General features: G+C 40.7%; 1 protein-coding gene across 1 annotated transcript in view; it reads right to left on the bottom strand.

Annotated features, from left to right (window-relative positions):
- The window catches only part of LOC132008542 (mitogen-activated protein kinase 1), a gene marked incomplete at its 5' end in the record, with an annotated part of 26529 nt that extends 15294 nt beyond the window's left edge, over positions 1-11235 (bottom strand). Inside the window, 2 exons of the mRNA XM_059387174.1 lie at positions 10666-10797; positions 11079-11235. Coding sequence (XP_059243157.1) covers positions 10666-10797; positions 11079-11235 — 289 coding nt within the window. The remainder of the gene's footprint in view (positions 1-10665; positions 10798-11078) is intronic.
- Positions 11236-12105: the final 870 nt, after the last annotated feature.

The raw sequence follows: 12105 nt of genomic DNA, 5'->3' as shown, positions 1-12105 counted from the left end.
CCCGCTGAGCAGAGAGCCCGATGCGGGACTCGATCCCAGGACCCTGAGATCATGACCTGAGCCGAAGGCAGCGGCTTAACCCACTGAGCCACCCAGGCGCCCCTTATTTTTTTATTTGACAGAAAGAGAGAGCACAAGCAGGGAGAGTAGAAGAGGGAGAAGTGGGCTCCCTGGAGCCTGATGTGGGACTTGATCCCAGGACCCTGAGATCATTACCTGAGCTGAAGGCAGCTGTTTAACCAACTGAGCCACCCAGGCGCCCAACAGAGTGCATTTCTACAAATAGTATGTTTTCTGTTTTTGCCTCCCTATCATCTTTTCAATACACATGAGTCTACCATAGGAAATTAGGGAACAGTGACATTTTACTTTGTGGGCTAGAGAACTTTTCAGAGCAGAGGAGGCTCTTAGGAATCTAGGAGGCTCTTAGGGTGTTGAATGAAGCACTGTCAGGACCGGAAAGATCTACATCCCCACTGCCATGATGCGAGGTCTCAGGGTCCATGAACAGGCTAGGTTTCAGAGGCGGCTCTCTCCAAAGTCAGGATAGTACAGCACAATGGTCAATAACTCAGGTACCTCTGGCCTTAATGCCAGGCCCCACAGAACCCCAGGCAGATATATGAACACATGACATACCAGTTTTTCAGACTTGTTGCACATTCCAGTCCTACTATCTGTAACCCAGGTGATAAACCTATCCCATCTACTGTTCCCAACCACTGACTGCTCCCCGCTACCATAAAAGAACTGAGACATTCCCCAAGAATTTTAAAAGATTTATTTATTTATAAATTTGAGAGTGTGCGTGCGTGTGCGTCTAGGGGCAGAGGGGGGAAAGACAGAATCCCAAGCGGACTCCACACTGAGCGCAGAGCCTGATGTGGGACTCAATCTCATGACCCTGAAATCATGACCTGAGCCAAAACCAAGAGTCAAACACTTCATCAACTGAGCCATCCAGGAACCTCTCCCCAAGAACTTTCTTGAGGGATTAGAAGTCATTTGGCCTTTTGTCCAATTAGACACCATCTGTCAGGAAAAATCCAGGAAGGTCTGACCACAAGTCAGATCTTAACAGCATTATTTCTAAGCCATTGGGGCATACTTTCCCCCTCCAAACCTTGTTGATACTAATAGGGAAGCACTTCAAGGCAGCTGGTATTTGGCAGCTTAAGCAGCTCTAAAATAGACCTTTCGTTCTCTCAAGTTAAATTCTAGGCCCTTAAACCTATAGGCAAAAATCGCAAAGGAAGATAGCTTTTTTCTGCTACTTGAAAAATAACTGGATCTCCAACTTCCTTTTATTGCTAGTGCTATTTCTGCATTATTCACAGCTACAGAAAGGGAAAAGGAGAGAAACGGGAAGCAGCTGGCAGGTGCTGATCCCACAGTCAGAGTGCCCAGCCTCCCTCCTCCCACGTCACACAGCAATCCACTGGCACCACTCAGATAGCATGAATCATTCTGCCTGTGCATATGCTTCCTTGGATACAGGTTTTATTTCCCCTAAAAGGCTGGAAGTCCCTTCAAGGCTGGGGTTAAATCTGACCACGATCCCTGACTCTCCTTGGTAGCCTCCTAGAACCCCATACCTTCTCTTTAACTTCAGTGGGTACACAGCAACATGACCCTGCTCTGCCCATCTGGTCCTTCAGCCTTTTTTCTTTCCCATCTCAGCCCAGATCCCGGGGTGAGTCATATGACTGGCTCTCCACAGCATTACTGCGGGTCCATCTCACCTATCCAGCAAAACTCTCATCCAATATCAAGGCTGCAACCTGTCACTCCCATCCTCAGCCTGAATTTCTGAGTAGGGCCAGAGAAAAAGACCTAGCTGTTCAAACTGTGCCACTGCAACAATGCTTCTCAAACTTCCCAGTCTTAGAATCCTGCTCTTAAAACCTACTGATGATTGATCTTAAGAAGCAGTTAGTTCAGTCACAGTTCAAACTGTACAAGCACTTTTCTCTGAGGAAAAACCACTGCAATTGGCATGTGGCAGACATGCTCTATGTGTCTATGTTCTCATTTTGTCACACACAATGTGCACAAAACGTGTGAGAAGGACGAGATTTAATAAAGCAAGTACTTTTTACTGCTCTGTCAGGGACATTCTTAGGTGCAGCTGGCACTGGTTTTTGGCTATTAGGGCATGGCACTGCCACTGCCTTGCCCTGGGTTGAGGTGCTGGCAGTCTTGCTCACCACTGCTTCAGCACCAAGAGTGCAGCTGGCAGCACAGAGAAAGTGTGAGAACACCTTAGTGTTACTGTAAAAATAGTTTTGACCCTATGGACACCCTGAAAGGACTTGTGGAGGACCTCAGAGGTCTAAGGAACACACTACAGAGAACTGTGTATCATACAAACTCTAGATTTTTTTTTTAAAGATTTTATTTATTTATTTGACAGAGATCACAGGTAGGCAGAGAGGCAGGCAGAGAGGGAGAGGAAGGGAAGCAGGCTCCCTGCTAAGCAGAGAGCCCGACGCAGGGCTCAATCCCAGGACCCTGGGATCAGACATGAGCTGAAGGCAGAGGCTTTAACCCACTGAGCCACCCAGGCGCCCCCAAACTCAAGATTTTTAATCTTAACAAGGGCTCCCAATGTTCTGGGGCACCTCTGCTCAGGTGCTTTTCTAGTCTAAGATTCTTCCCAACTCACACAGCTTGAATCATACCCTTCCTGCCCCGTGAACCTCGTTACTCTGTGCAGGTATTACTGAGGGTGCTGAGAAAACAGAGGTCCCCAGGAGCAACCCTCCTGGATGTCCTTCCACCAGATTCACACATGTCCTTACTGCAGAAAGAGGAGACTCTCTCCCTGATCGAAATCAAATCTCCGACTGTGTAGCCCAGCTCCCCCTCATCTGGACCAGTTGTTTCTGTCTGCAATTTCCATTTCAAACTTCCCATTCACACTGAGTGCTTCAACTAGTCTTTTTTTTTTTTTTTTTTTAAAGACTTATGTGAGAAAGAGGGAGCACATGAGCACAAGCATGCATGAGTTGGAGGAGGGGTGGAGAGGGAGAGAGAATCTCAAGCAGACTCCCAGCTGAGCACGGAGCCTGGCAGTCGGTCTCACGATCCTGAGATCATGACCTAAGCCTAAACCAAGAGTCCCATGCTCAACCAACTGAGCCATGCACGTGCCCCTCAAATACTTTTATCCAGTCACCAATGATCCCTTAGCTGGAAGCCTCTGTTCCATGGAGACTGCTGAGCATGTCCACTTTCTCATGATGCCATCTACTGCTTCTGTGAAATATGCACTAGTTATTTTCTTTGTCCATCATTCTTTCCAGTTTTCAAGAGTTCCTACTTCTATACCATTGGCCATTGAAGGTTTGTGTTCTCAAGCTCTGAGACATCATTCTTCTTACCCTCTCAACCTCCTGTATGATTCCAAAGCAGACTGATAAATACAACTCTCTGCAGGCAGTAAAAGTATCTAGCTTATGACCCATTCACAACTAATATATGTATTTACAGGTGCAGCAAGAGTCTGGAAGCTCTTCAAACAGGTTATCTGAGAAAAGGAGACAGACTTCTTACACGAACTGCACTTTCTTAATTTCAAAAATAAATAGATGCAAGAAGAAAAGAACTGTTGGCTTTCCTGTCAGGGCCCACTGCCCCTCATTTTCTGTGGAGCTGCGCTTGCCATGGGAAAATCTCAGGCTCACCCACACTTCCTGCTTGTGCCATGAGAATGGTGACAATAGCCTAGCCACATTTCAACTTGATTCCCTTGGCCACAAAGAGTGGTCAGGTATGAGTACAAAGAAGCCGTGAGTCCCACAGTGGGGCCGAAACTATCAGGAAACAGGTCAATGTGACCAGGAGCTGCTGGGTCGCCATCTTGTCACCACAAGAAAAGAGCTAACAATAAAGACATCAGAGAAGAAGGCAAGAGGTCCAGATTTCTTGTCAAAGTGGCTATCCTCTGGAATCCAAACATCACGGAACCTGTCAAGTTGTGAGAGCCAGTACAGTCCTCCTTCAGGCCTAAGCCGTTGGCAGTAGGTTCTTGTGAAGTGGAACCAAGAAAGCCTTAAACAGCTGACCCTCTAGTCCATAAATGAGTCATCCAAGATCCCATCTCTCAGCACCCACAACCCCATCGCTCAATGTAACACTGAATCTTCTGAAATATTTTTTAGAATTTTTCTCTGCATGTTCTTTTACATAGCTGAGATCATACCTTATATAAAAAATGCTGTATTATTTCCCCAGTAAATACTGTTCATTAATATTTTCCTATGCTATAAAAACTTTGTTAAGAATCACCTTTAGTGACTTTATGATATTCCTTTAAGCAGAGGCAACACAGTTACCTCAACAATTCAATTAACATTTAGCCTTTAGGTGTCCTTAAATTTAATATGCCCAAATCAAAGTCTCAACTGCTACTCTCTAAAATGTTCTTCCTACTTTCCTCACCTCTTTCTTCATGTAAATTGTATTCTTATCCTTTGCTCATTTATTTATCCATTGAGGTCTTAGATTTCTCTCTGTTCTTCAGGCACAACTAATATTAATGATGAGTCCAACATCAATAAACTAATAATTCATGTAACTCTCCCAAATTTACCCTATGAGGTGGGAAATGCAATTTGTTCCAATTTTGAGATGAGGAAATTGTGAGACAGGGAAGTTAAATTACTTGTCCGAAGTCAAAGATTTGAGGTGGTGGGGTCCATTTGAATTCAGGGGCCAATTCTAGAGCACAACCTAAACCACGGTGCTAAGTTGCCTTAACATTAATAGTTTTAGGATAGGGATCCGTCAAATGCTTTTCAATTTGGAACATTTTATACCTATTGCTCACACTTGACCTAGCTAATCTATTTTAAGTCTTAAACCTTATGTGATCAAATCTACTATTTTTCTCTTATGTTTGTTTTCTTGGTTTGTATGTTTTTACAGCCTCGGAAGATAGTCTTTCTCTAAAATACTGAATATGCTAAGTATCGTTGGCTTTTAATGCCATGATTTTTTAAAAATTTTTTTGGAATTCACATTGAAGTATGAGTAATGATTTAAATTCATTTTCTTCCAAACAGTTATTCAACTAGCCCAGTACCATCTGTTGAATAATAATTTCTTCCCCCTCACTGGAGTAATTTTGGAGAGAATCCTAAGCTACACTCCTTTGAAGAAAAATCTATAATACTACTGTTCAAAGGATTCAGCAATCAGAAATTTCTAACAAATATGTGAAAAATATTCAATCTCAGGCTTTTTTTTTTTTAATAAACTAAGCTCTACACAAACATAGGGCTTGAACTCACAACCCTAAGATCAAGAGTTGCATGCTCTACTGTCTGAGGCAGCCAGGTGTCCCATCTCAGTCTAATGAAAGAAAACAAATTAAAATGTCACTTCTCCATTTGGTTGGTCCCAAAGACTGCTGAAACAAAAGATGTACAGAACTCCCAAACTGCCCTCCAGAGAGACTCAACCAATTTACATGCTATCAGCTGTCTCTGAAAACATCTATTTTTTCGCACAGCCTTGACCACATGGTGGGTCATCAAACTTTTTTTTTAGACTTTTTTTTAAAATTTATTTGACAAATAGAGATCACAAGAATGTGGAGAGGCAGACAGAGAAACAGAGGAGGAAGCAGGCTCCTTGCTGAGCAGAGAGTCCGATGTGGGGCTCTATTCCAGGACCCTGAGATCATGACCTGAACCAATGGCAGAGGCTTTAACCCACTGAGCCACCCAGGTGCCCTGGTCATCAAACTTTTGATGCTTTCTTCTACTGTTACGAGTGTTTTTTTTTTTTTTTTTTTTAAGGGGGGGGGGATTACCGATCTTTCAATGTTCACACCTCATATAATAAAAATGAGTACCTTTTCCCTCATATTTGAGATATTTACATTTCCTTTTTTAAAAACTATCATTAACCGGACTTAAAAGTGCCAGTGTTTCCGCTTCAGAATTTTAGTGTTGTGAGTCCCTGAAGTCTTACATTCATCTACTTATGTCATTTTTGTACAGATTCAGACTATTAGCTCCCTGCAGGCAGGTAATCAGTTTTATTGCTGTTCTAAGTCCAGGGCCTTGGAACCCCAATGGCACAGAACACTCAGATCTATTTATTAAATAATGAATTTATGTATGTTATAGTAAAAAACTAGAAACAACCTGGTGGCAGATTAAATATGGCCAAAAATTCTTTGCAGCTCTTCCCATCAATGGGTGGATTTATTTCTCCACCAACTGAATTTGGGCTGACCTTGTAGTTTGCTTTGACCAACAGATTGCTGCAGAAGTGTCTGCTATTTTAAGACTTTGCAGTTTCTGTTCTTTCTCTTTTGGAATATTTCTGCCATCAGAAGCAGCCCAGTTGGGTCTACTGTAAGATGACAGGAAATGACATAAACGAGAAGCAACTGTAAGATATGGTGAGGCCACCTCAGACCATGCAACTTGGAGCAAGATGAGCAGACCCACTAGGCTGTGCCTGGGCCAATGGACTTAGGAACAAATACATGGTGGTCTTATAAGGTGCCAGACTGTGGAGTAGTTTGTTACACGGCAACAGATAACTAAAGTGAACTTCAATGTCCAATATAAGACTAGTTAAAGACACTCTGAGTCATCACTACAAGGGAATACTATGTACCACTTTTCATAACTAGGGATACTGAAAGATCTCCAAGATACATTAATGAAAAAAAATTCAGTCTTGAGATCTCAGAATCCAGACCTACAAATTCCAGTGGTCTGGACTTTTATATAACCCTGTGATGCAGGTCCTACCACTAACTATTTTATAAACAGGAGGGGCACCTGGGTGGCTCAGTAGGTTAAGCCTCTGACTCTTGATTTCAGCATAGGTCATGGGTCTTGGGGTCCTGGGATTGAACCCTGTATCAGACTTTGAGCTCAGGGCAAAGATTCTCAGCTTGAGAGTCTCTCCCTCTACCCCTCCCCGGGCACACAGGCACGATCTCTCTCAAATAAAGAAATAAATTTAAAAAAAAAATTTTTTTTTAAATAAATAAATAAGTAAGTAAATGGGAAAAATTGAGGCCCAGAGAGGTTAAGTAGTTTGTTTAAAGTTCACACAGCTAGGAAGTAGCTGGACTATGAACAGAAACTAGGAGCTCTAGCTGGAAAGCTCCAGTTTCGAACACATGATGCTACACAGCTCACTCTGGCACTACCAACTCCCATTTCCCCCTTTCTTTATTCTAGTTATAGTCCCTCCCTGCTTCACTATTTTCACCCAAGGACTACATTTCAAAATTAACTTCCTGAATTTTAGTAACGTTTATTGTTATCTAAATGAACAAATCTCAGAGTTCATAGCTTTAACCTAAGGACAGTAAGCCAAATAAAAATCTCAAATAATTTGATACAAATCACAACTAACAATAAAAAAGTGAGTAAACAAACAGGAGGGAAGCCTGGAGATCTACTTATTACAAACTCTTTTTTTTTTTTTTTTTTAAAGATTTTACTTATTTATTTGACAGAGATCACAAGTAGGCAGACAGGCAGGCAGAGAGAGAGGGGGAAGGAAGCAGGCTCCCCGCTGAGCAGCGAGCCCAACACAGGGCTCGATCCCAGGACCCCGGAACCATGACCCGAGCCAAAGGCAGAGACCCAACGCACTGAGCCACCAAGTTGCCCCTATTATAAAGTCTTAATTATGCAATTTTGTTATGTATCCACCTCTTAAAAAAAGGCAACTTAGGAAATAAGATTTAGGTAACATGCTTGGGACAATACAGAATACAAACCAATCTAATCAGTAACACATGCAATGCACTTGAAAGTATAATTTTTAAAAATCTTATAATTATAATGCATTACGTAATTACAAAAGTATAACTAAATAGGTAAAAGCTGCACACACCCTGGAACAGCAAATGTTAAAGGTTACTTTGGGATTCTGGTAATTAAGGGTGTTTCTTTTACCTATTCTTTCTATACTTCCAAACTGTCGCCCATGATAATACACTACCTTTATATCAAAGATTTTAAAAGACAGTTACTCTAATATCCAAAATAAATTCAGTTTTATTTTATTTTATTTAAGATTTTATTTGACAGAGAGAGAGAGAGACAGCGAGAAAGGGAACACAAGTAGGGAAGTGGGAGGGGGAGAAACAGGCTTCCTGCTGAACAGGGAGCCTGACTCGGGGCTCGATCCCAGGGCCCTGGGGACATGACCTGAGCCAAAAGCAGATGCTTAATGACTGAGCCACCCCAAAACAAATTCTATTTTAGACAACAGAGTGATTCTGAGCCTTGGCTCAGGTTAGTACATAAAACAAATTCAACATCTAAGCTGACAGTTACTAAAGTAAACACATAAAGAAACACACACAGTAGCAAAAGTTAGAAAAAGCTGAATTTCCAAGATTGATGAAATGTTGCTGTTTTTAACTAGGCTCCACACCTAACATGGAGATTGAACTCATGGCCCTGAGGTTAAGAGTTGCATAATCTACAGACTGAGCCATCCAGGTGCCCCTGAATGAAATGTTTTAAAATCATTAAAGAAAAGCCAGATCTATGTACTAACATGGAAGGACACTCAAACACAATTCTATTAACAGTGACCCTTAGGGAATTATAAAAGATTTTTACCTTTTTAGTTGAATATTCCTAAAACTTCTGAATTTTTACCAAAAATGTTAGCTTATAAAACAATTATTTATAGAAAGGAAATTTTAGATAAAAATATAGATATGTATGAAGATAAAGCTGTGGAAGAACAAGCACCAAGGTGCTGGCAAGCTGCTTTCTTCTCTCTGGTTTCAAATTCTGATTTCTTCCACTTTGAAGGACCCTTGTGATTACAGTGGGACCACTGAGATAATCCACAATCTCCTTCTTCTTAAAATCAGGTGATAAGCAACCTTAATTCTGTCTGTAACCTTAATTTCTCTTTGCTATGTCACCTAACATATTCACAGATCCTCGGGATTAGGATGCGGACATCTTTGAGGAGGGGGTCATTACTTTGCCTACCACAATTTTGTAATAGTATAAAGTTTTTCAAAACAGCCAGCTATTAAAAACCAAACAACCCAACCACCTAATATATTTAACAGACACATGCTAAATGGGGATAAAAGATAACATAATTATTAAACAAAGGTAACTTAAAATGTAAAAGGGTAAAATGAAATACATTGCCTCTTTCTTTTATGGATGAGGGCTCTTGGTATTTTATCTAAGAAATCTTGGTTTATCCTGGGGTCATGAAGATTGTGTTCTGTTTTCTTCTCAAAGCTTAATAGTTTTGGGCCTTATATTTAGGCCTATGTTCCATTTTTAGGTTTTATTTGGGGGCAATATAGATGTTTAAGTCTTCCTGCATCATTTGTTGAAGAAACTGACATAAGCAATAATACTGATAACTTTCGGGGTGCCTGGGGTGCCTCAACTGGTTAAGCTTCCAACTCTTGATTTTGGCTCAGGTCATGATCTCAGGGTCATGATATCGAACCCTGTAACCTGGTTAAAAGTCTCTCTCTCCCTCTGCCCCTCCATGCCCTACATGCTTGCACACATGTGTGCTCTCTCAAGAAAGGAAAGAAGGAAGGAGAAAGGGAGGGAAGGAAAGAAAGAAAGAAAGAATGAATGATTGAATGAATACTGATAACTCTTTAAAAAAAAGTAGCAAAGAGGACGGGGGTTGAGGAGTGGCAAAAATGGGTGAAGAGGGGGCGCCCGGGTGGCTCAGTGGGTTAAAGCCTCTGCTTTCGGCTCGGGTCGTGATCCCGGGGTCCTGGGACTGAGCCCTATATCGGCCTCTCTGCTCAGCGGGGAGCCTGCTTCCTCCTCCCCTCTCTCTGCCTGCCTCTCTGCCTACTTGTGATCTCTGTCAAATAAATAAATAAAATCTTTAAAATAAAAAAAAATGGGTGAAGAGGATTAAAGGGCACAAACTTCCAATCCTAAAAGTAAATAAGTCACAGGAACAAAAAACAGAGCATAGGGAATAGAGTCAATAATATTGTAATGCACTTATCATGGTGAGCATTTCATAATGTATATAATTACAGAATCACTATGCTGTGTACCTGAAATGAATTTTTTATTGTATGTTACCTACAATTAAAAAAGAAAAAAGAACTTTTTTGGAAAGGAGCAAAGAGGAGCACCTGCCTGGCTCAATGGGTAGAGCATGTGACCCCTGACCTCAAGATTTTAAGTTTGCACCCCATGTTGGGTGTAGAGCATACTACAAAAAAGAATAAAATAAGGGATGCCTGGGTGGCTCAGTTGATTAAGTGTATGACTCTAGATTTTGGCTCAGGTCATGATCTCAGAGTTGTGAGATCAAGCCCCACATCAGGCTCCATGCTCAGTGTGGAGTCGGCTTGCCCCTCTCCTTGTGCTCCTCCAACTCCTGCACTCTCTCTTTCTCTTGCTCAAATAAAGAAAAGTCTTAAAAAAAAAAGAATAAAATAAAAATAAAAGCAAAGGTGGCAAACTATACAATCATTCATAAATTCCTGTACCCTACTGCCCCTGCTTGCAAATAAAAGGTAAAAAAGAGTAAGTACTAAATAAGGTATTACCCAATTGCCCCAGACTTAACTTTTCAGGCCAGTGACCTAATGATTTAACTAATAAAACAAGCAAGCAAAAAATTAAGTCTAAGAAAAATAATCAATAAAATAATATTTACCTTTGGAATCAGCATTTGGGAACAGCCTGTTCCATGGCACCTTATTTTTGTGTGGAAGAGAAAGCAAGTAGTTTCTAGCTTTTAAATTTATTATACAGTTCAGGTCTTCCTGTGATGGGGATCCAAGAATACCTATCAGATAAAATAATGAGCTGTTAATTATACAGACTCAGGCCTACTGACCTTCTGGCTGTGGACACAATGGACCCTGATAACTGTTTTCTTACCATCTCCCCATGCTTACCTTTCTTAAAAGTTTTCACAAGGATCCTTAATATTTGGAATCAAGCAAGATTACAGACTCATAGGTTAAAGGGATGTCAGAACTATTCTAGTTTCATGAAATGACTCTTATGTAAACTGTGGCAGGTGAACTGAGTAAATCTAGCTCCTAAAATGTTTGGTAACCTTACCCAGAATGTGGTTCAGCTGGTCGAGATAATGCTTCCCAGGGAAGATGGGCCTGTTGGACAGCATCTCTGCCAGAATGCAGCCTACAGACCAAATATCAATGGACTTGGTATAGCCCTGTAGTGGGAAGGGAGAAAAGACTGAGAATGATATGTAATGTTACAGGACACAGTGAGATCCTCCTACAGAACAGGTACATGGCTGACAGGAATTTTACCTTCTCCTTTGGCTCTATAATTCAGAAATAAGAGAAGAGAGTGTGCAGATACAAATAATAATTTGGCTTTCTTCTAAGTTGTTGGACAACCAAGATTACTTGATTTTATTTCTCTCTTCAAAGTTGATTAACTTACTAATAAATGAGAATTTCCAAAGTATACTTCATTCCTTTCCTCAAATGATTTGAAAGAGAGCAACCATATAAGCTAAAGCTGGCAAAAGGAAAAAACATTAATATCCCTTGCTTTAGGACATCTGTGGCCAATTTATTTATTTTGAAAAACCTGGAGACCAACTCAAGGCACTCAGAGTCACTGCTATACTTCCAGAGTTTCTTTGTCCGTTTTGCAAATCATTTTCAAAAAAGTTAGGCTGAAAATCCTTGATCTCTAGTGGGGCTATGGGGTGTGTGGTGTGTGCTGGCTCCAACGTATTTTACTAATTTGTATTTGTCGTCTTTTTCTATTCAATTTTTAGGTATAATTTTTCTTTTAAAGGAATTCTGTGAAAAGACTTGTAATAATTATCTGTCTAAATCATACAACAGTGTAAAAAACATAGCTCTCCAAGGAGTGTAAGTTGAATTTTATGGAAAATGCAAGGTATAATGATAAATGAACAGAGGAAAAAAAATTCAGCCAAATATTAAAGTTTAGAGAAACACAGTGGGAAAATTTTTTTTTGAAAATCAAACACAGAATGATCCGATCTGCAACTATGATAAACTTAGGTTGAATTTCAAGATTATTCCCCAAATTCTTTTTTTTTTTTTTTTTTTTAAAGATTTTATTTATTTATTTGACAGAGAGA

The sequence above is a fragment of the Mustela nigripes genome, unplaced genomic scaffold, assembly GCF_022355385.1.
Source record: "Mustela nigripes isolate SB6536 unplaced genomic scaffold, MUSNIG.SB6536 HiC_scaffold_191, whole genome shotgun sequence".
Lineage (NCBI taxonomy): Eukaryota > Metazoa > Chordata > Mammalia > Carnivora > Mustelidae > Mustela > Mustela nigripes.
The sequence above is the reverse complement of the archived record's forward strand: the minus strand, read 5'-3'. Positions and strand labels throughout refer to the sequence as shown.